At 44.8% G+C, this 24,324-nt stretch overlaps 1 protein-coding gene across 5 annotated transcripts in view; it reads left to right on the top strand.

Moving 5' to 3' along the window:
* The window catches only part of PDE9A (phosphodiesterase 9A), an 86,999-nt gene that overhangs the window by 48,490 nt on the left and 14,185 nt on the right, over nucleotides 1-24,324 (top strand). For all 5 annotated transcript variants that reach the window (XM_037903389.2, XM_037903398.2, XM_007064481.4 and 2 more), the window contains 4 exons: nucleotides 3,181-3,262; nucleotides 5,566-5,640; nucleotides 19,081-19,167; nucleotides 23,117-23,221. In XM_037903389.2, coding sequence (XP_037759317.1) covers nucleotides 3,181-3,262; nucleotides 5,566-5,640; nucleotides 19,081-19,167; nucleotides 23,117-23,221 — 349 coding nt within the window. The remainder of the gene's footprint in view (nucleotides 1-3,180; nucleotides 3,263-5,565; nucleotides 5,641-19,080; nucleotides 19,168-23,116; nucleotides 23,222-24,324) is intronic.

Here is a 24,324-nt window from a genome sequence, read left to right as displayed (position 1 = left end):
GGTCTAAAAAAAGACATCCAAGAGCAACGTAGTGGTTTTCTTTGCACTTCATCCAGCCTTCGTACCACAGTATTTCATTCACTACACAGTTTATTAAAACGTATATAGACATAGTCGTATTTTAATGGTATAGAATAGAATAGTAATGCTCAAAGTATATGTTTTTAAAATGCGGATCATCACATACAGTTAGAAGCACATCAGCTTCTTCAAAGAAGAGGAGCAAAGCTCCCTTCCCCTTACCCACACACTAAGGGTCAGATTGTTAATGCAGGCCCCTATTTTTTGCACCTGCAGCTTGTAGAGGCTAATAACATGAGGATGTTTGTGGGGTATAATTTAGGTAATGCATATACGTAAGTGCTTGATTATGTCCTGGCACTGGTGCAAGTTACAGCAACATGAAGGCTGCTCCATGCTGCTCTGCCCTCCCCCCCAGTAGCTACTTTCAGCCAGGTGCAGGGATGGCGGGACCACACCACCTTTTCTCCTATCATACCCCTAGCACAGGGGCTTGGAGGAGTGTGGCTTATGAACCATTAATGTGCCTGTCCTCCACCTGGGGATTCCCCCTACACTAGACAGGAGAAACTGACTGGTTAATCTGAGTTTACAGAGTTTAGTACCCCCTCAAACTGCACAAATCAGCTGTGGGCTAGTGATGAATCTGGCCTAGAGATTCCCATTTCTATAGCAGGCTCTGATAATGAGGAAGGCCGTTCTTGTGATTAATGCATTGGACTGCATCTCAAGAGATGTGGGGTCAGCTCCACGTTCTGCCACAGGCTTTCTCTGTGACCTTGGGCAAGTCACTTAAGGTTAGATCCACAAGGGGATTTAGGCACCTAACTGCTACTTCAGGCGCTTAAGGCCAAAATTTAGATCCTCAAAACCCACACTCAGCTACTGCTTAAGCCTGTAGGTACCTCAATTTCCGAGGTGCCTAAAAATCTGACAGCAGGCATGTGCACAGCTGCTGAAGTTCTGACACGTCACTCACACTTAAACTCTGATGGGATCTTCAAACCAGGTGTTTCCCACTATCTCGCCTGTGGAGCCCAACCCCCGTAGGTGTGCTCAGATGGAGCCTTGGAGCAGGCCTACCGTAGAATCATAAAATCATAGAAGATTAGGGTTGGAAGAGACCTCAGGAGGTCATCTAGTCTAATCCCCTGCTCAAAGCAGGACCAACCCCAACTAAACCATCCCAGCCAGAGCTTTGTCAAGCACTGAGCACCCCTGGGGCCTGGAGGAAGCCAGCACCTGTGGGAGCAGGATCACAGTTGTGAATTCCAAATGGATATAGGTACCAAACTCTGGGCCAGAGTTAGGCGCCTAAGTCCCTGAGAGGGGTAGGGCTGAGGCCAAATCCCTCTCCTTGGTATTTCCTATTGGCTAGCTTAGGCCGCTCCCTATTCAATGTGCTGGCTTTTGTAGATCCCATTTCTGGGCACCTAACTATCTTTATGCATTGTATAGGGAGCCTGAGCATCTGACTTGGAGCTGTGGGCTCAGGTGGGAGGCAGAGCACCTGAAGTTAGGAGATGCAATGCTAAGCCTAAATCCCCTTTGCGGATCTAGCCATTGGTTTCTCTGCACCTCAGCACCCTGCCTGTAAAACTGGAATAATAGTTCCTTTCTTCTGTACTTTGTCCGTCTTGTGTATTTAGATTGTAAATTCTTTGGAGCAAGGACTGTCTTATTCAGTGTTCATACAATGCCATCACCATGGAGTCCCAATCTCAGCTGGGACCTCTAGGAGCTACTACAATACAAAGAGTAATACTATTAATGTTCATGAGCTGATTGATTTCTTAGAACTGTTTTGGACAATCTCTGACCTCACCAGTGATACTGCTAATGCATAAAGCCCTTGTTAGATGGTATTCAGTACTGATCACCATCAACCAAAAGCCAAAATTGCTTTGCAAAGAATACAAAATACAGCAACAGAGATGATAGCAAACATCAAAGTTACAAGGAAGAAGTTAGAGGATTGGGATATTCACACTGGAATAGAGGAAACGTTGTGACATAATAGAAATTTCCAAAATTATGAAAGGAAGAAACAAAGTTGATAGGTTGTTTTGATTTTGTTGGGTTTTGGTTTTTTAGTTTTTTGGATTTGGGGTTTTTTTAGTTTTCTTTGTTTTTTGCTTTTTGTTTTACTATTGAGTGTTTTTAAAATAAAAAGGGATAATCTAAACATTAGGAATCTAGGAGTGAAAGCTAAACTCAAGCAGAACTATTTTACACAAAAGATAATAAAGATATTGAATCGGTTGAATTGAAAGGTTTTTCGCCCTTCCTCTGCAGCGTGGGGCACGGGTCATTTGCTGGAGGATTCTCTGCACCTTGAAGTCTTTAAACCACAAGCTGAGGACTTCAATAGCTCAGACATAAGTTAAGGGTTTGTTACAGGAGTGGGTGGATGAGATTCTGTGGCCTGCGTTGTACAGGAGGTCAGACTAGACGATCATAATGGTCCCTTCTTAAAGATCTTAAAGTCTATGATTCTATTAAAGATGATTAAATTAAAGAGTATGAATGAATTTCAGATACACCTACATTTGTTTCCAGAGAGTTTCTTGGTTATTATGGTGGCCTCAATTATATATTGCCTCATACAGAGGCAAGAATGACTTGGCCCTGATTCTTTCTTATGATTAGAGAAAATGAGATTGTTAGGTGAGATTGGGAAGCAGTGTAACTCTAAGGATATGTCCACACTGCATTGTAAAGCCAGGTCTGTGGGACCTTGGCTTGTGGGTTTGGTGTTTCCAAACCTACACTTCAGCTTTCGCACTGCATTGTAAACCTGGGTTTACATCCATATGGCACCACACAGATCTTCTGACTTGGGTCTGCAGCTTGAGCTTCATCCACATTGCAGAATCACAGGGCTTGGACCTCAGTCACAGCAGAACTTGGGCTCGGAGCCACCCCCTAGCTGGTCCTAAGATCCAGGCCCTGAGTGCTCGCTGACCTGAGTTAAACTGATTTGTGTGTGAATGGAAGTGGGGCTTGGGCTCAAACCTGAGTTAGTACCCATGCTTAAGATGCAGTGTAGACATACCCTCTATGTGACCACATACCAAGATATTTTATTATATTCAGTGCTACTCAAGAGAATGCACCTGCTGTTGTCCCAATGTTGAGTGCTGAATTTTTCATTTGCAGGACCAGCTGTCCCTGTAAGTACAGCTTCTTAGATGAAAACAAGAAGTTGGCACCCCGAAGGGACGTACCATCCTATCCAAAGGTACCAAAAGATGTACTTTGTTATCAGGATGTTAATTAAAAGAGTATGCCTTCCTATGAGAAGCTGGAATACAATGCATGACTTCACATCACTCTATAGCTTAATTGTTTAGATCAGTGATTCCCAAACTTTTTCCCATCAAGGACCCTTTGGCATCTAACTAACTGTCCGGGACCCCTTTCATATCCTGTACTATTGGAACAACCCCACCAGTGTGGGAACACCCCTGCCAGCGTGACCTGTCATGCACAGTGTGCGAAAGGCCACACTGTGCTGAGGATGTCATTTTGAGAACAAAATGGCATCCTCCATGCAGCAAAAATACCAGAATGCTGTTTCAGCATGTTCCAGCCCTGGCTTAAGGGTGGGACTCCCATGTGACCCACAGAAAATCCCCCAGAGTCCGGGGACACCACTTTGGGAACCACTGGTGTAGATCAAGGGCCTAATCCAAAAACCCTGGAAGCCAATAGAAAGACTCCCATTGATTTCAATGGGTTTGAAATCCGACCCTCAATATTTGGAATCTCATTAAAGCTGAAAATGTTACTGAATTCCTGAAATTTGTCGAACATTTCGTGTTCTGTTTTATCTAATGATACTTAGTCTGCAGGCTCAGAACAAGATTTATTATAGTCTATAACTTTATTCCCTATTCTGTAATGGCGCCTCTACTTTTTTCCCTCTCAGTGAATTATTTTTCAGTTAAAGTAATTTATGTAGTCCTGGCATCTGTCTCTTGAAAATAGATTTAATGAGCTATAAAATGTCATTTCCATTTTGGCTTTGCTTAAATTTATGTGTGTTGTTGACACTACTAACACATGCTTTCTCAAACTGCTCTACATTCCTTTGTTCCATGATACGTAGACGGAAACTATACCTTAACCTTTTACCCACTGCTAGAATGCTTGGCTTCTGAGATTAACTATTACTGAAGAGAGTTGCACTAACTGAACACAGTGGTAAACTGTTGTTCCTTTCTGCCTCGAGCCCAAGGCTTTTAATTGCTTGGTTTTAGGAGAAGTTCAGGTTTTGTTTGCTCTGTGTGTGACATTCGATATGGCTTTAAATACTGGATTTGCGTGACCTCAGGCATGTTAGGAGGTGGCAGTTCACTTGAAAAAGATTTGGTAATTACAATGCTGTTATTAATGAATACATCAGTATTGCTAATTTACAGCTGTCTAGCAAAACTCTATACTACAAATAAAGTATAATGCAAATGCAAGATTACTTCCTTCCAGAGATGAAAAATTAATCCTCAAATGTAATTCTTGCTTGAATTAAATAACAATGGAGTGGCGCAGATCATTTCATTTATATTCTCAGTATAGTATACCAAAACTAATTATAGCCAATTATGGTAAGTGGACCAATTAAGATACTAGATTTACGTATTCCAAGAATATTTTGATCATGTTGTCTCAAAAACACGGTACAATAGTGGTTAGATACCTTCAACATCTTCTAACACTCTAGAATTTTTTACAAATTGCCAGCCAACAAGTAACAACCCAGAACACTGGGGGCCAATGCTTAAAGTGCTGTGAAAAAAGTGTCGGGGGGGGAGAGGTCTGTCATCCTCTCCACATCTGCCCATCTCCTGCCCCCAAACTCCAAATCAATCCTGTCTCCCCAGCCTCACCACCACGACCACCAGCTCGGAGCTGCTGGTCTCTTTCTACTCCCTCCTCCCCTTCCCCTTCTGTGAGAATGGTGTCAGCTCCTGAGGGGAGGGAGAAAGAGCCTTACCTGTTTCCTGCAGCAGCTCTGCTTGGCTGCACTTCCCCAGGATGCGGGCAAGCAGGAAAAGCAAGCAATCAGAGGGGCTTTTCCCCCAGGGGTACTAAAAATGTGTACCCTAGGTGACCCAGCTTGCTTTTTAGAAATGTTATTTCCAGGGTCTGTGTTCTGTGCCAGCCCAGCACACTTTAAGTCCTGCTGGAGGCTGAGTTGGATTTTGTTTTGGAGCTCTGAGTACACAATAAACACATGCATAAACTTTGCTGCCTGGCACCTGATTGAAGTGTGGGAACACTTGAGAAAAACAACTGTTCAAAATAACAATATAAATCACCTGCAGTTAAATATTTCATTCCCCAAAATATGAAGAATTTAAGATTAAAACCAACAAGAGACAATGCATTTTACCCAGCCACGGCTGAGGCACTAAATTTTGGAAAATGAATTAATGGCATGCTGGAGAACTTCTGATGAGCGCAGAACGCAGCTCCCACAAAGACATGAGGGGAACTCAGTACTGTAGTAGTTGATAATAGACTCTGTCTTTTTGTCTACAGTACATGCTGTCTCAAGAGACCATAGAAGCACTTCGGAAACCAACGTTTGATGTCTGGCTGTGGGAGCCCAATGAGGTAATGAGGCAATGAGTAAACAAGTTGTTGGTACTTGTGGCTTATCCTATGACCGCACTGAGACGGTCAGGAAAGCCGTCTTTAGTATCTAGCAATGGAAGCCTAACGAAGGCAATGCAGAACAAAGACCTGGCCTACACTCAGGAATACCCTCTGTTCATCGACTGGCCACCGGAAATCAATGAGACCACATGGGCGCTGACCCCAAAGTGTAGAAATGAACATCCAAGGAGTTGCACTGCCTGACTCATCATGCTTTACCCCACATACAAGTAGGGGTGCGCCTCTTTCACTCTGTCGAACAAATCCCTGTGTAACCCTTCTGCCCGTCAGAGTTGGCAGCAACAAGGGCCGGGTTCATTATCTAGGGGATCCATTCCAATAACACAATGCAAACCGGCTCGAGCCCCCACCCAGTGACCTCGGACAAATATATACCACCCCTGCTGGCGCCTCCAAGAGGCAATACTTCCCCTCTCGCAAGCACATAGTCTGAGTGTAGCAAAAAGCCTTTTAATATCAGAGAGAAATAATGTGGCATTATGTTGGGGAAACACCACCAACAGGATTCATAACACAACCCATGAGCAAAAAAACCCACCCCAAGCAAATTGGGGCATGCCCCTTTCCCTTTGGTTCTTGAGTCCAGCAACCCCAAATCACCCAAAGTCCCAAAAGTCCAATGACCCAAAAGTCTCTGCCCCTGGTCAGGACAGCCCCAGAGTTCGAAAGTTTATCTGCGGAGCTTTACCTCCCAACTTGGGTGGAGATGGGACGGGGGTAAGAGGCACCTTACATGATCTGAAGCTGACCGCCCCACAGCTCCATAGGCCTTCGCTCCGCTTCGCCAGCCGCCCCACGAACTCCTTCGCTCAGCTCCGCGGCCCACCAACAGCTCCCGCCATCCCACAAACTGCTCCACCAGCCGGTCCACAAACTGCTCCACGTCTCACCAGCAGCTCCCGCCGTCCTACGAACTGCTCCACCAGCCTGTCCACAAGGCACTCCAGCCGTCCCGCAAACCGCTCCACAATATATCTTCAGGCTCCCCCACTACTTAACACAATGCTCAGTGATTTCAGCTCTTAGTCAGCTCAGCTCTTTGGTGAATTCAGCTTGTAGTAGGGGAGCCTCAGTGCTGGTGCACTGTTAGCCCAAAGTGAGCTCAGCAGCCTGTAACTAGACTTCTAATGAAATCAAAATTAGCTCTGATATTCCACAGTGGAGAGAGGAGGAAGTGCAATTAGCATGTAAGGCCCTCACCAAGGGGCCCATGCCACCAAGTATTAATACTTGTCCCCAGCCTCTCTCAATTCACAGAGTTTTGGAACCCATGACCCTTGCCTAGCGAGTGCCACTTAGTTGATGGTGAGTGCCTCCATCATAACAAAAGGCCAAGTACAGTAGCTATCTCCAGGTAAAAACACCCCCTTTTAAGCAGTGAAGGCGTAGCCTCAGTGTAGAGAAGGGCATGCAGATGTAAGCAGTGTCAGGATGAGCTCCACCCTGACATCTGGTGATGAGGTGTGGCAAGTTGTGGAAAAGAACTTCAGGGGCTGATCTCATTTGCATAGGCACACCCACCCCGCCTAGAATGAGGCCATAGCTGCCCAAATGGTCACTTTGGCTGCTGTGGGATCCCCAGTGTCTCTGTTATTGGGGCAGGAAGAATAAATTGTTATTACCCTGATTATGGGAACTGGGCTGGAGCTTGAGCTCTGGGACCCTCCCACCTCGCAGGGTCCTAAAGCCTGGGCTCATGCCCGAGCCCAAATGTCTATACCGCAATTAAACAGCCCCTGAGCCTGAGCCCCGTGAACCCAAGTGAACTGGCACTGGGCAGCCATAAGCATCTAATTGCAGTGTAGACATTATCCTTAGAGATCAGCAACTGAGGGGGTACACCACTTGCTGGATCAGTGCTATTCCCAAAGGTACACAAGGCCAAAAATATCCACTCGAGAAAGTTTTGTTTTTTCCTTTTCAGATCCCCTTACCTAATATATATTTTCATGACTCCTCAGCTTTTAAGTTGAAATTTGCTGTTTTAAACATAGAATTGGTGGATCCAGGTAATATGCCTGAAATCTAATTCTTTACTGAGTGAATCATTCTGGAGTGCAATAATTTTTGTTCCCTAAAGGTGCCAAATAGATTGTCCTTATTATAGAACTCCTTGTTTATTTCTTTATAGTCCAGATATTGGTAATGTCATTCAAGGACAAGTGCAACAAAGTTAATGCCAGCCTGTGTTCTTTCATGCCCTCTAGTATAAGTGAGCCTATCCCTGTTCAGCAAAGCACTTAAGCACATGCTTAACTTTAAGTAAGTGACCAATCCCACTGAAATCAATGACACTACTTTCCTGCACAATATTAAACAAGTATTTAGGTGCTTTGCTGAATCAGGGCCTGGGGGCAGACATTGATTTGTATGCTCCTGTACAGGGATGTTGGTGTGCAATACATTCAGAGGAGATGCAAATCTAAGTGCACAGCATATTATTATTATTTATTAATCATCATCATCTGTGTTATGGAAGCTCCCAGGGGGCCCATTGTGCCAACTACTGTAGAAACACAAAGGAAGAGGATGCCCCTTTTGTGGAAAGTTATAATGTGAAACAAGATTCAACAAATGGATGTAACAAACGATAGCCCAGAAAGGGAGAAGAAGGACGTAACTAGATCAGTACAATAGCAACAACAAAAAAGGAGAGAGAGTGGAGTTGCAAACTAGCAGCACAAATCCATCTTCAAAGAAGTGTTATGCGAACAGGAGCCATTCTGCTTCAGAATCGCTAGATGAACATATTCCATGATGAAGCAAATTTCCAAAGATTAAAAAAATCCCAACATAAATAATGACAGGTTTCAGAGTAGCAGCCGTGTTAGTCTGTATTCACGAAAAGAACAGGAGGACTTGTGGCACCTTAGAGACTAACCAATTTATTTGAGCATAAGCTTTCGTGAGCTACAGTATCCGATGAAGTGAGCTGTAGCTCACGAAAGCTTATGTTCAAATAAATTGGTTAGTCTCTAAGGTGCCACAAGTCCTCCTTTTCTTTTAACATGAATAATGTTCTTCATTCAGTTTCTTTGTTAACATACTTCCAGTTGGTAGGAGTAACAGGAGGACTTTTATGTGGGTTCAGAGTTCAGTCTCCTGTTGGTTGTTAGAATATATAGCCATGCACATTCACATGGAAGGTAACAGCATTTTCACCGCACACTTCTTGCCAGTTTGAGGGAGATTCTTTATGGTTATTTTTTTTCCAGGCACCTGTAGTTAAGCATCAAAGTCATTTACTTGTCAGGCAAAACGACTTACCCACCATCTTAAAGATATCTAGCCTGTGGTGTTTTTACTGCCCTAAGAATTACAATGTGCCAGGTGGATCATAAAAATGTTGGCAGATTGTTTAGCAGACCATTAATAAAGAGTAGGACTAGGGAAAAAAGCATTATCCATGGATTTTTGTACACTGAGGCACAGTATTTTAACAGCGTAACTCATTCATTGTAATGGGAACCATTACATTGTGGCATGCACACTGATAGCATGAGGGTATGGAGATTAGGAACATACCATATGCGGGACTTAGGCTCAGAAACAATCACACAAACCACTGTGGGCACAATACCATATGGTAATGTCTGTTGACATTTTCACCCTTTTGACTCTGTTTTGTGTTTACATGAATCATTTCAATTATGTTAACGCTTACTTAACAGTAAGTGGTGGTTTATGTGGCTGATTTTGAGCAAGTGGGTTGTAAATCACCATGCTAGAGTGTAACCAGTGTGTAAGGCAATAACGTAATAGTTTGCTCTACAGTATTTCATCAACCCACCTGGAGAATCTCTTGCTCCCTGAGGAATGTATGACAATATAATCATATTTTGTCCACTGGGGCTAAAACCTAACCTTCTCTTATGCAGTAGTAACTGGGGTGTTAGTCCCTTGTTCCCTTCTCAAGCAGCTTACCTGATCAGTCCTGAGGACTGTCGAGCTATATGCAGAAGGAGGACAAAGAAACGAGGTGACCATTTTCTGTTTGGATTTATGGAGCTGCTCAGGAGATAGGGCACACTCATATATTGACTTCCTGTCCCACTTGTCTCCTCACACTGAGTATCTCTGTGAATTTGTTGTCCCATTTCTCCCCAGACAGGGCTAGCAGACTATCAGAAGTTATTGCAGCCATGGGGCTTCAAATACCTCACCAGGAGCTTCCCCATGGAGATTGAGAGGAACCAGAATGGCTCCTCGCTCCAAGCCTTTAATGGGTGCCCATGTCTTTGTAGAGGGGTACCATGCTGCATATATATTTTAAACCCATGTTATTCCTTACATCCTTGAACTGGTCCAAAAAGGTCAGTACCTTTTTCAAATCCCTCCTCAAAAGCCACCTCTTCCACAGTGCTTACAATGTATCTGCCAACAGATGATGCCTAAGCTCAGCCCTGAAGGGAAAGGAAGGAAAGAAGCTTACCATATACCTGTACATTAACAAATCATATGTGAAAATTGTATATATTTTCAGTGTTGCCAACCCCAAATGTTCAAAAATCATAAGGCCCTCCCAAATCATGAGATTTTTAAATTAATAAATGGGGGGTGGGGGGGGTTCTTTTCCTTCTGGCTTAACTCCCCTCCCCAAGATTCTCATGTTTTGTCCTGATTCCAGGAGCTGGAGCTTTAAGAAAAACTCCAAATATTGTGAGACTCACAATAAATCACAAAGAGTAGTCAACACTGTATTTTAGTGTTTCCGTCTCCCCCACCTTTTGTCTGCCACTTGTCTTCTTTGATCCCAATCCTGCAAGATATTCCTTGCTGGCAAACCACTGTGCCCAATGACTTCAATGGGGCTCTGTGCCAGCATCAGTGTGTCCCTTCTGCTCCCACCTCCACCCCCATTTACCAGCTAGCAGAATCAGGGCTTTAGACTGTAAACTCTGCAGGACAAGGTGTGTGTCTACATCTGTGTTTGTACAGTGCCTTGTACAGTGGAGCTCTGATCCATATTTGGCCTACGGGTGCTATCATAATATGAGTAATTGAACATAAATAATGTGCCAGCTTTTCAAAAGTACTCAGCATCCAGCAGCTCCTCGAGGGAGCTTGTCATTAACCTTAATGGGAACTACTGGGTGTACATTTGCAGAACTGGCCACTTCATTTAGGTGCCTTAATTGAAGCTGAGCACTTGAAAATCTGGCCCAATTATATAACCTGTAAATTGGCAAATTGGTTAGGCAGGGGTGTGGACAGGTTGTGTAGCATCTCCATAATGTCATCATCCAGGGCAAAAATGTGACAGACAGACATAAAATATAGAATAGATGTGCAGTATTTATAAATTAAAATTTTTCTGTCTGTACTAAAAGTTTGAATTTTCTGAATTTTGTGTCTGCAGAATGTTAACCCTATTGTTGTCATTTTGCATTATATTTCCCTTATTTTAATATTATTCATACAAAATAGAAAAGGAAATATAAGAAAAAATGGAGGAGATCCTTTACTGAACCAAAACATTTAATTTGCCAAGATCCAAATATACACCTGCTGGATAATTGCACTAGATGCAGTTCAATCATTAAGGAAAATGAAGCTCAGCAAATGTGAAGTCTGCAGCTTGTTTCATTAGCAAAGAGTGAAGTGGAATGCAGGTCAAGCTGAATAAATGGAACTTTATTAAACCTTTTGCCCTGCTCTGTCCATGTGGCTGATTAGCTTCCAACCAACCTCCCTGCATTGTCTGTTCTACTGGTGTCTCATCTAAAACAGGCCCTCCTGGACACATGGGCCCTCTGACTCCAGTTCCACTGATAATGATGCCCTGCTTTCAATTTCTTAGGGTATGTCTACACTATGGAATAAGGTCGAATTTATAGAAGTCGGTTTTTTAGAAATCGGTTTTATATATTCGAGTGTGTGTGTCCCCACAGAAGTGCATTAAGTGCATTAACTCAGCGGAGTGCTTCCACAGTACCGAGGCTAGAGTCGACTTCCGGAGCGTTGCACTGTGGGTAGCTATCCCACAGTTCCCGCAGTCTCCGCTGCCCATTGGAATTCTGGGTTGAGATCCCAATGCCTGATGGGGCTAAAACATTGTCGCGGGTGGTTCTGGGTACATATCGTCAGTCCCCCCTTCCCTCCCTCCCTCCCTCCGTGAAAGCAAGGGCAGACAATCGTTTCGCGCCTTTTTTCCTGAGTTACCTGTGCGGACGCCATACCACCGCAAGCATGGAGCCCGCTCAGGTAACCGTCACCGTATGTCTCCTGGGTGCTGGCAGATGCGGTACGGCATTGCTACACAGTAGCAGCAACCCATTGCCTTGTGGCAGCAGACGGTACAATACGACTGGTAGCCGTCATCGTCATGTCCAAGGTGCTCCTGTCCGCGTCGGCTGGGAGTGCCTGGGCAGACATGGGCGCAGGGACTAAATTTTTAGTGACTCGACCAGGTCATTCTCTTAAGTCCGGCAGTCAGTCCTATTGAACCGTCTTATGGTGAGCAGGCAGGCAATATGGATTGCTAGCAGTCCTATTGTACCATCTTCTGCCGAGCAGCCATGAGATGTGGATGGCATGCAGTCCTTCTGCACCGTCTGCTGCCAGCCAAAGATGTAAAAGATAAATGGAGTGGATCAAAACAAGAAATAGACCAGATTTGTTTTGTACTCATTTGCCTCCTCCCCCATCTAGGGGACTCATTCCTCTAGGTCACACTGCAGTCACTCACAGAGAAGGTGCAGCGAGGTAAATCTAGCCATGTATCAATCAGAGGCCAGGCTAACCTCCTTGTTCCAATAAGAACAATAACTTAGGTGCACCATTTCTTATTGGAACCCTCCGTGAAGTCCTGCCTGAAATACTCCTTGATGTAAAGCCACCCCCTTTGTTGATTTTAGCTCCCTGAAGCCAACCCTGTAAGCCGTGTCCTCAGTCGCCCCTCCCTGCATCAGAGCAACGGCAAACAATCGTGCATCTGAGTTGAGAGTGCTGTCCAGAGCAGTCACAATGGAGCACTCTGATTGGGCTAAAACATTGTCGCGGGTGGTTCTGGGTACATATTGTCAGGCCCCCGTTCCCTCCCTCCCTCCGTGAAGGCAAGGGCAGACAATCGTTTCACGCCTTTTTTCCTGAGTTACCTGTGCGGACGCCATACCACCGCAAGCATGGAGCCCGCTCAGGTAACCGTCACCGTATGTCTCCTGGGTGCTGGCAGATGCGGTACGGCATTGCTACACAGTAGCAGCAACCCATTGCCTTCTGGCAGCAGACGGTGCAGTATGACTGGTAGCCGTCCTCGTCATGTCCGAGGTGCTCCTGGCCACGTCGGCTGGGAGCGCCTGGGCAGACATGGGCGCAGGGACTAAATTTGGAGTGACTTGACCAGGTCATTCTCTTTAGTCCTGCAGTCAGTCCTATTGAACCGTCTTATGGTGAGTAGGCAGGCAATACGGATTGCTAGCAGTCGTACTGTACCATCTTCTGCCAGGCAGGCAAGAGATGACGATGGCTAGCAATTGTATTGTACCATCTTCTGCCGGGCAGGCAAGAGATGACGATGGCTAGCAGTCATATTGCACCATCTTCTGCCAGGCAGGCAAGAGATGAGGATGGCTACCAGTCGTACTGTACCATCTTCTGCCGGGCAGCCATGAGATGTGGATGGCATGCAGTCCTTCTGCACCGTCTGCTGCCAGCCAAAGATGTAAAAGATAGATGGAGTGGATCAAAACAAGAAATAGACCAGATTTGTTTTGTACTCATTTGCCTCCTCCCCCATCTAGGGGACTCATTCCTCTAGGTCACACTGCAGTCACTCACAGAGAAGGTGCAGCGAGGTAAATCTAGCCATGTATCAATCAGAGGCCAGGCTAACCTCCTTGTTCCAATAAGAACAATAACTTAGGTGCACCATTTCTTATTGGAACCCTCCGTGAAGTCCTGCCTGAAATACTCCTTGATGTAAAGCCACCCCCTTTGTTGATTTTAGCTCCCTGAAGCCAACCCTGTAAGCCGTGTCGTCAGTCGCCCCTCCCTCCGTCAGAGCAACGGCAGACAATCATTCCGCGCCTTTTTTCTATGCGGATGCCATACCAAGGCAAGCATGGAGGCCGCTCAGCTCACTTTGGCAATTAGGAGCACATTAAACACCACACGCATTATCCAGCAGTATATGCAGCACCAGAACCTGGCAAAGCGATACCGGGCGAGGAGGCGACGTCAGCGCGGTCACGTGAGTGATCAGGACATGGACACAGATTTCTCTGAAAGCATGGGCCCTGCCAATGCATGCATCATGGTGCTAATGGGGCAGGTTCATGCTGTGGAACGCCGATTCTGGGCTCGGGAAACAAGCACAGACTGGTGGGACCGCATAGTGTTGCAGGTCTGGGATGATTCCCAATGGCTGCGAAACTTTCACATGCGTAAGGGCATTTCATGGAACTTTGTGACTTGCTTTCCCCTGCCCTGAAGTGCATGAATACCAAGATGAGAGTAGCCCTCACAGTTGAGAAGCGAGTGGCGATAGCCCTGTGGAAGCTTGCAACGCCAGACAGGTACCGGTCAGTTGGGAATCAATTTTGGAGTGGGCAAATCTACTGTTGGGGCTGCTGTGATGCAAGTAGCCCACGCAATCAAAGATCTGCTGATATCAAGGGTAGTGACCCTGGGAAATGTGCAGGTCATAGTGGATGGCTTTGCTGCAATGGGATTCCCTAACTGTGGTGGGGCCATAGACGGAACCCATATCCCTATTTTGGCACCGGAGCACCAAGCCGGCGAGTACATAAACCGCAAGGGGTACTTTTCAGTAGTGCTGCAAGCTCTGGTGGATCACAAGGGACGTTTCACCAACATCAACGTGGGATGGCCGGGAAAGGTACATGACGCTCGCATCTTCAGGAACTCTGGTCTGTTTCAAAAGCTGCAAGAAGGGACTTTATTCCCAGACCAGAAAATAACTGTTGGGGATGTTGAAATGCCTATATGTATCCTTGGGGACCCAGCCTACCCCTTAATGCCATGGCTCATGAAGCCATACACAGGCAGCCTGGACAGTAGTCAGGAGCTGTTCAACTACAGGCTGAGCAAGTGCAGAATGGTGGTAGAATGTGCATTTGGACGTTTAAAGGCGCGCTGGCACAGTTTACTGACTCGCTTAGACCGCAGCGAAACCAATATTCCCACTGTTATTACTGCTTGCTGTGTGCTCCACAATATCTGTGAGAGTAAGGGGGAGACGTTTATGGCGGGGTGGGAGGTTGAGGCAAATCGCCTGGCTGCTGGTTACGCGCAAACAGACACCAGGGCGGTTAGAAGAGCACAGGAGGGCGCGGTACGCATCAGAGAGGCTTTGAAAACCAGTTTCATGACTGGCCAGGCTACGGTGTGAAAGTTCTCTTTGTTTCTCCTTGATGAAACCCCCCGCCCCTTGGTTCACTCTACTTCCCTGTAAGCTAACCACCCTCTCCTCCTCCCTTCGATCACCGCTTGCAGAGGCAATAAAGTCATTGTTGCTTCACATTCATGCATTCTTTATTCATTCATCACACAAATAGGGGGATGACTACCAAGGTAGCCCAGGAGGGGTGGTGGAGGAGGGAAGGAAAATGCCACACAGCACTTTAAAAGTTTACAACTTTAAAATTTATTGAATGACAGCCGCCTTTTTTTTGGGCAATCCTCTGTGGCGGAGTGGCTGGTTGGCCGGTGGCCCCCGCACCGCGTTCTTGGGCGTCTGGGTGTGGAGGCTATGGAACTTGGGGAGGAGGGCGGTTGGTTACACAGGGGCTGTAGTGGCAGTCTGTGCTCCAGCTGCCTTTGCTGCAGCTCAACCATACACTGGAGCATACTGGTTTGGTCCTCCAGCAGCCTCAGCATTGAATCCTGCCTCCTCTCATCACGCTGCCGCCACATTCGAGCTTCAGACCTCTCTTCAGCCCGCCACTTACTCTCTTCAGCCCGCCACCTCTCCTCCCGGTCGTTTTGTGCTTTCCTGCACTCTGACATTATTTGCCTCCACTGCATTCGTCTGTGCTCTGTCAGTGTGGGAGGACAGCATGAGCTCAGGAGAACATTTCATCTCGAGTGCGTTTCTTTTTTCTTTCTAATCTTCACTAGCCTCTGGGAAGGAGAAGATCCTGTGATCATTGAAACACATGCAGCTGGTGGAGAAAAAAAAAGGGACAGCGGTATTTAAAAAGACACATTTTATAAAACACTGGCTACACTCTTTCAGGGTAAACCTTGCTGTTAACATTACATACATAGCACATGTGCTTTCGTTACAAGGTCGCATTTTGCCTCCCCCCACCGCGTGGCTACCCCCTCAACGCTCCCCCCTCCCTGTGGCTAACAGCGGGGAACATTTCTGTTCAGCCGCAGGCAAACAGCCCAGCAGGAATGGGCTCCTCTGAGTGTCCCCTGAAGAAAAGCACCCTATTTCAACCAGGTGACCATGGATTAGATCTCACTCTCCTGAGGATAACACAGAGAGATAAAGAACGGATGTTGTTTGAACGCCAGCAAACATACACTGCAATGCTTTGTTGTACAATGATTCCCGAGAACGTGTTACTGGCCTGGAGTGGTAAAGTGTCCTACCATGAAGGATGCAATAAGGCTGCCCTCCCCAGAAACCTTTTGCAAAGGCTTTGGGAGTATATCCAGGAGAGCCGCAAATGCCAGGGCAAAGTAATCCTTTCACATGCTTGCTTTTAAACCATGTATAGTATTTTAAAAGGTACACTCACTGGAGGTCCCTTCTCCACCTGCTGGGTCCAGGAGGCAGCCTTGGGTGGGTTCGGGGGGTACTGGCTCCAGGTCCAGGGTGAGAAACAGTTCCTGGCTGTCGGGAAAACCGGTTTCTCCGCTTGCTTGCTGTGAGCTATCTACAACCTCATCATCATCATCATCTTCTTCGTCCCCAAAACCTGCTTCCGTATTGCCTCCATCTCCATTGAAGGAGTCAAACAACACGGCTGGGGTAGTGGTGGCTGAACCCCCTAAAATGGCATGCAGCTCATGAGACAAGCGGCATGTTTGGGGCTCTGACCCGGAGCGGCCGTTCGCCTCTCTGGTTTTCTGGTAGGCTTGCCTCAGCTCCTTCGGTTTCACGCGGCACTGCTTCGGGTCCCTGTTATGGCCTCTGTCCTTCATGCCCTGGGAGATTTTGACAAAGGTTTTGGCATTTCGAAAACTGGAACGGAGTTCTGATAGCACGGATTCCTCTCCCCATACAGCGATCAGATCCCGTACCTCCCGTTCGGTCCATGCTGGAGCTCTTTTGCGATTCTGAGACTCCATCATGGTCACCTCTGCTGATGAGCTCTGCATGGTCACCTGCAGCTTGCCACGCTGGCCAAACAGGAAATGAGATTCAAAAGTTCGCAGTTCTTTTCCTGTCTACCTGGCCAGTGCATCTGAGTTGAGAGTGCTGTCCAGAGCGGTCAAAATGGAGCACTCTGGGATAGCTCCCGGAGGCCAATACCGTCGAATTGTGTCCACAGTACCCCAAATTCGACCCGGCAAGGCCGATTTAAGCGCTAATCCACTTGTCAGCGGTGGAGTAAGGAAATCGATTTTAAGAGCCCTTTAAGTCGAAATAAAGGGCTTCATCGTGTGGACGGGTGCAGGTTTACATCGATTTAATGCTGCTAAATTCGACCTAAAGTCCTAGTGTAGACCAGGGCTTAAGAACATAAGAACGGCCATACTGGGTCAGACCAAACGTCCATCTAACCCAGTATCCTGTCTTCCAACCGTGGCCAATGCCAGGTGCCCTAGAGGGAATTAACAGAACAGGTAATCCTCAAGTGATCCATCCCCTGTCGCCCGTTCCCAGCTTCTGGCAAACTATCCTGGCTAATGGCCATTGATGGGCCTATCCTTCATTAACTTATCTAGTTCTTTTTTTAACCCTGTTATAGTCTTGACCTTCACAACATCCTCTCATCTTCACATAAAATGTTCTACCTTGTTAACTAAAATCCTAGCATGGATGCAGTCATATTGATGATTTATACTGGTATAGCTATACCAGTATGGGAAGGGAAATAAGCTGCACTGGCATTTTGTACCATTATAACTGCATGCACACGAGCAGTTGTACAGGTATAACTGTTTTGGTAATAAATCACAACCCTAACTGACAAAATTATACCAGTACAACTTTTCAGTGTAGACCAGGCCTAAATCTTTGTTTCAGTAACAGGCTTTGTTTTGTTTGTTTGTTTTTTAATGTATCAAACAATATGTTCTGGCCTTGGGTACCAGGGAACCAAGCATGATACTGTAAAGCAAAATTGTGATGGTATTATCTGAGTACTTCTGAGATTTTTCTTGCAGTTTTGTGGGAAAACCTTTTAAATTCACATTTGAATGACCCAAAGCCAGCCGTAATGGAATTCTACTAAGCATGATATTAAATATTGATATTAAATTAAATATGAGCTGACAAACATAGGAAATTTCACTAAGGGAAGAAATTTTTCTGGGATGCTATGAGTGCCCAAAAAATAGGGGTTTAAAATTCAAATATCTCCTAGGGCATATTTATAACACTATTCCAATGTTACTATAATTGAGATGCAAAAACTGGGTCAGCCATTCTTAAACCAAGACCTAAGTAGCATATAAATAAGTTATTTTCTATAATATTTCCAGACAGAACAAAATCTGTTTGGCATAGCTGAGCTAGTTGTGTTCTGTTCTGAAAACACAAATGAATGTCATATGCTGTTGTCTTAAACAATGTTTTGCCTTTGTGTTTTGGTATTCATAGATTCATAGATACACAGTTATGGGAGGGAATATGCACAAACCTGCTCTAATTTTGTAATTTTACAGTCTGAGGGGGTTTTTTTTGTCTGTTTAGTCTATTGAGGATACTTGATTTTTAAAAAATTCCAGGAAGTCACACATGAATTAGATGTGCCCAGTTATCTAGACTGCACTCTACCTCCAGCCACTCTTATCTTCTGCTGTCGTATTTCTATGCACTTGAGTCCTAGTACAATGTCCATTGAAGTCAATGAAAAGGCCACCATTGACTTCAACTGGGCTTTGAATCAGGCCCATAAACCGGTTCCATTAGCAAAATCAAATTACTTCTTCAAGAGGTGATATAGTTTTGATTTTCATGAGCAATGATCACTGTGACGCTCTGGGATGAATTAGGGCCCAATCCAAAACATATTGAAGTCAACAGAAGTTTTTATTTTGTCTTCAGTGGGCTTTGGATCAGGTCCTTAGTGAACTGGTTTTGATCTTGCAATCTTTGAACAGCTTTGTTTCATGATTAACAATAGGGCTCCATTAGACATCAGTGCTTGTAATGTGAAGATTTACATTACATTGTACTTTGTGCTTTATAAACAACAGTGATTAAAACAATATCCTGTCTATTCATCATGACAGATGCTGAGTTGTTTGGAACATATGTACCATGATCTCGGATTGGTTAAAGGCTTTAATATCAACCCCATCACGCTGAAGAGGTGGTTGGTAAGTATTTCTTTAAAATTCCCAGTATTTGTGATTTTTAAAATACAGCCCCAAATCCTGCAAACACTTCCTCATGACATTAACTTTATTCAGATGAATAATCCCACTAAAGGCAGTGAAACTACTCACATGTTTAAAGTTAAGCACCTGTGCCAATGTTTGCATGATCAGGGTCACAGAGGACATGTTTTGGCATAGGTCTGTATTTGTTTACTTAAATCTTGATTCGGAGCTTTCTGTGGACTCACTACGGCCAAATTTATTCCTAGAGTAACTCAATTGTTAACATGGAAAAAACAGGTTAACACAGGGTGCTTTAAGGCTAGATACTCCGTACAGTGTTTAATATTAATGATCTGAAAAGGGAAGCGAGTAGTGAGGTGGCAAAATTTGCAGATGAGACAAAGTTATATAGATTAGTCGGGACTGGGTAGACTGAAGAACTTCAGAGAGACCTAAATAAATGAGTTGGCAAATGAAATTCAGTGTCAATAAATTCAAAGTAATACACACTGGGGGCAAAAAATTAGGCAACTAGTACACTTTAAAAGGTTCTAAATTAGATGTGTCACCTTAGAAAAATGTCCTGGGTGTTATTGCAGACAGCTCAATGAAGACCTCTGCAAAATGTGCTGCTGTGGTCAAAAAAGCCAACAAGACATTAGAATTCCTAAGGATTGGGATGGAGAATAACACAGAAAATAGTATGATGCCGTTATGTGAATCAATGATGTGACCTCATTTGGAATACCTTGTGTCGTACTGGTCACTATCTCTCAAAAAGGATACTGCAGAATTAGAGAGATTTCAGAGAAGAGCCACCAGAATGATTAGGGTAATGGAAAAACTCACATGAATTAAAATTGGGATTGGTTTGCTTAGAAAGGAGATGAATAAGAGGGATCTTGATAAAAGTATATAAAATAATGAATAATATAGAGAATGTAGATCAGGAATGTCAGTTCTCCCTGTCTTGAAACACAAGAACAAAGAGACATTCAATGAAATTAAAAGGTGGTAAATTCAAAATAGAAAATGCAATGCATAATTAGACTCTGGAACTCAGTGCCACAGGAAGGTGTTGAGACCAAGAATTTAATAAGATTAGACACTTATATAGATATCAAGAATACCCAGAGTTATCATGATAAATGCTAATAATTCTTTTTGGAAGAGACATTAAATCTCATGTTTCAGGGCTTAACCCAATCTCTAACTATTATAGATGAGGTAGACCTAATGTGGTGGGGGGACAGATTATCCCACATTTCCCTGTGGGGTTCTTACATTTTCCTCTGAAGCCTCTGGTACTGGCTATGTCAAAAACAGGAGCTTGGACTAGATGGACGTTGGGTTTGATCCAGTATCAGTGGTGCTTGAACAGTTTTTGGAGTGGGGGTGATGAGCTGCACCCCTCTTTCCCCTGTCTGCGCCCCTCACCGCCCCCTAGAGCTGGGGCCGAGAGCAGGGCCATGGCTCCAGGAGGTGGGGACACGGACAGAGGTAAGGCAGCAGAGGCTGGGGCCACAGCTAGAGGCGGGGGTGGGGGCAGGGCCGGTGGCCGGAACCCCACATGTGGGGCTGGTGGCCAGGACCCTGGGCTGGCAGCAGCCCCCGCACTCCTACTTCCCACGCCTATGTCCAGTATGGCATTGTCTGTGTTCCTATATTATACATTGGTTTAGCCTGAAATTACTAGTACTGGACATGATGTGACTCACAATACTTCTGTGTGTAGGTTGTTAGACTGTTTTTCATAAACATGGCATGTCTCTGCACTTCTATGCACAGCAGAAAATGTACTGTCTTTTAAGTGTATGTCACCTAGCATGTTGCTCTGCAGGATTATATCATTTTTGTCTGGTGGATGCAATGAAAACTATTTGATTGCTCTTTCTCTGGCCAAAAGTAGCAAATGTCAGTAAAATGGCACTTGCTACAAAAATGATTCAAGGACTGGAAAACATGCTTCACTGTGAGAGACTTAAGGAGATGAATTTAGTTATCTCACTGGTAAAAAAAATCAAGAGGTGACTTGAGTGTTATCTCTAAGAATCTAAACAGGGAGAAGATTTCTGGTAGTAGGTGGGTCTTTAAACTATTAGAGAAAAACATAACAAGATCCTGCGGCTGAAAGGTGAAGCTAGAAGTTCAAACTGGAAATAAGGTGCAGATTTTTAAGAGTGAGGGTATTTAACCGTTGGAACAACTTTCCTAGGAATGTGGTAGATCCTCCATCACTTGGAATCTTTAAGTCAGGATTGGCTGTCTTTTTAAAAGATACGCTTTTGTTCAACCACAAATTGGGCAAAATTCAGGAATTATGGGGTGACATTCTATGGCCTGTGTGGTACAGGAGGTCAGACTAGATTATCACGATGGTCCCTTTTGACATTAAAAACTATGAATCTGTGCCACCTACAATATGTGTAGAGACGCGTTCACATCAGTTCAAATTTCCCTGAGTAATTCAATGTGCTACCATTAATAGTTAATACCATCTCATTCTGAACCATGTGTGCGGCTCCTTATTTATTCTATAAAAATCTGAGCGTTACAAAAATTACTTAGCAAATATTGGCTTTGCAAAAAGGGATGATAAAAAGAGACCCACAGTCCCTAATTCCAGGTGGTGATATTTCCCCAAAGCTTATAGTGTGCTTAGAGTTGAACTCAGGTGGACGAGAAAGAGCTACCTCACTTTACTTGAACGTTTCCTTTCTCAGTCCCACATTTACCTGCCTTAAAAATACCACCGAGAAACTGAGGAACAGGATGACTAATGCAACCAAATATTTTTAATAGCTCAGCATGCAGGGCTGATACAGCTTCCGAATCAGGAATCACATCTAGTGTTCTGACTTCCACTGATCGATGCATGCATTACAATCATATTACCTTGCACAATGAATGTGTATGACCCACATTTCAGTGCAGAAGTTGTATGAGATGATGTTTATAACATTTGAGGAGATCATCAACATAGAATTTTTAAAGTTACTTTCAAAAGTCCTTCTCTACTGAAATAGAAGCCAAACAATACAGGCCTGGTTTTTCAGAAGTGCTGAGCTTTCGCAGCTCCCATTGACTCCAGCTAGAGGTTTGGGATGCTTAGAACATCAAGCCCAAGAACAAGAAGCTGATCTGGTCCTGATCTGGCAATGCACTTAGGCTCAGTTTAACTTTAAGAATGTATGTAATCCCACATATGGCAATGGGGCTAGTCCCATGCTTAAAGTTAAGCACGTGCTGGAGGCCAGAGTGCTGAGCACCTTATAAAATCAAGCCCTAAGTGTGTGGAGCTCAGTAGTGCTGGGGAAGATTGGCTGTCTGATAAGATGTCTTCAGTGTATATTTGTAAATTAAATAACTATTACATTTTTGCCTTTGAAGACCTCAAGAGTTGACATTCAAATTATGTCAGAAATGAGTTTTGTGGCCTCTGTATATTCCTAAATGGGCCTTTGTCCCCAGCACAGTTTGGCAGACTTGGTGGTGTCTGCTGAGGAGATATGCAAGACCAGAGCACATGTTGTGCATCAGGACTGGGAAATCTTGCTATTGCCTGCCTATACTACTGGGTGAGGCAGATAACCAAGAGAGGGACTACTGACAATCCCTGGCCTCATATTGCTATCCCTCGTATGGCTGGGGAAGGAATGCCCCCTGGTACTTTTCAGTGACTCCATTGGATGGTTCACAGATTCTGTTAATAAAACCTTCATAGGGAGCCATATCTAGTTCTCCTCAGCCAGAAGGAGGAGGGTGGTGTTGCAGGGCTGCATGTTGTGATTTTTGAAGGGGCAAAAGTGGAGAATGATGTGGGATCCATATGTTTCACATGGCGACGTGCAGTGCCTCGAGGGAGAGCGGGAAGTGCATGGACTCAGATCTTTCCATTCAGAAACATCTCTACAGTCATTAACTGTTTTACTCCTTCTTTTTGTAGCTGAGTATTCATGACAATTACAGAAACAACCCATTCCATAATTTCCGGCACTGCTTCTGTGTGACTCAGATGATGTACAGTATGATCTCACTCTGCAATCTCCAGGTGTGTCTCTAGTTTGTCCACATACCTATCTGTATTTCTGCTTCTATCACCAGACAAATATTCATTCACTAAGAGTCATAAAACCCAGGACATTTTCCTTCCAAAAAGGACCATCATTTTGTTTGTACATGACTCATTAATTTATTGAAAGCAAACAAGAAAACTTTAGGAAATCTAATTATAATTAGGTATAGTGGAAAGAAAGGCTGCTCAATGGTTGGGGAACTAGCCTAGGGCTTGGGAGACCTGGGTTCAAGTTCATGTTCTGCCACAGATTTCCTGTCTGACCTTGAGCAAGTCACTTACCCTCTCTATGCCTCAGTTCTCCACCTGTAAGATGGAGATAATAGCACTGCCCTACCTCAAAGGGGTGTTGTGAAGATAAATACATTAAGATTGTGAGATGCTCAAATATGACAGTACTGGGGCTATGTAAGTACCTAAGATAGGTAGGATGGGTCTCAAAAGTTTAGATAAGTATCCATAAGCACAAGAGCTTTACCAGAAATGACCTAAAGTTCTGGAAACTCTCAAACTTGGATAGTCCGCTGCTGGCTCCCTCCCTATGAAACAACTCCCTCAAAAAGCCCCAGCTCCTCTATCTTTGCTGATCAATGCTCCTTCCTCTTTGCTATGCTTCTGGGGAAGAAGACTTCTCCACTCCTCCAGTGTGGTACTCTCTTCAGTGGAAAGCCATGCAGCAGCCCTCCCCTCTCTCTCCCTTTCTCCAGAAGCAGCAGCTGAGGACAGGACCCAGTAGTGTCTCCGCTGATGCTCCTTCACACTCCACTCATTCTGACTCTTCCCCAGTACTTGGGTCCCAGACTACACCATCACCTTCTGAAGCCCCTGAGCCAATTAAACCATGTGCCTGCCTGTGCTCCAGCAGGGCATTCTGGGGAGCATGTATCAGGGGAACTCTAGACTCTCTGGAAGGTTGACAAGAGCTGCAGCAGCAATGGCTAGGACAGAGGCTAAACTGCCACCCAAGGAAGGAAGGAGTTTTACAGTCTTCTCAAAAGAGGATCTGCCACTGTAGATAAGTGGTTGGGCTGGTCACGGGACATAGTGAAGAGACTTATCGAACAGATCCAGCCATGAAA

This window comes from Chelonia mydas, chromosome 1, assembly GCF_015237465.2.
Source record: "Chelonia mydas isolate rCheMyd1 chromosome 1, rCheMyd1.pri.v2, whole genome shotgun sequence".
NCBI classification, from domain to species: Eukaryota; Metazoa; Chordata; order Testudines; family Cheloniidae; genus Chelonia; species Chelonia mydas.
The sequence above is the reverse complement of the archived record's forward strand: the minus strand, read 5'-3'. Positions and strand labels throughout refer to the sequence as shown.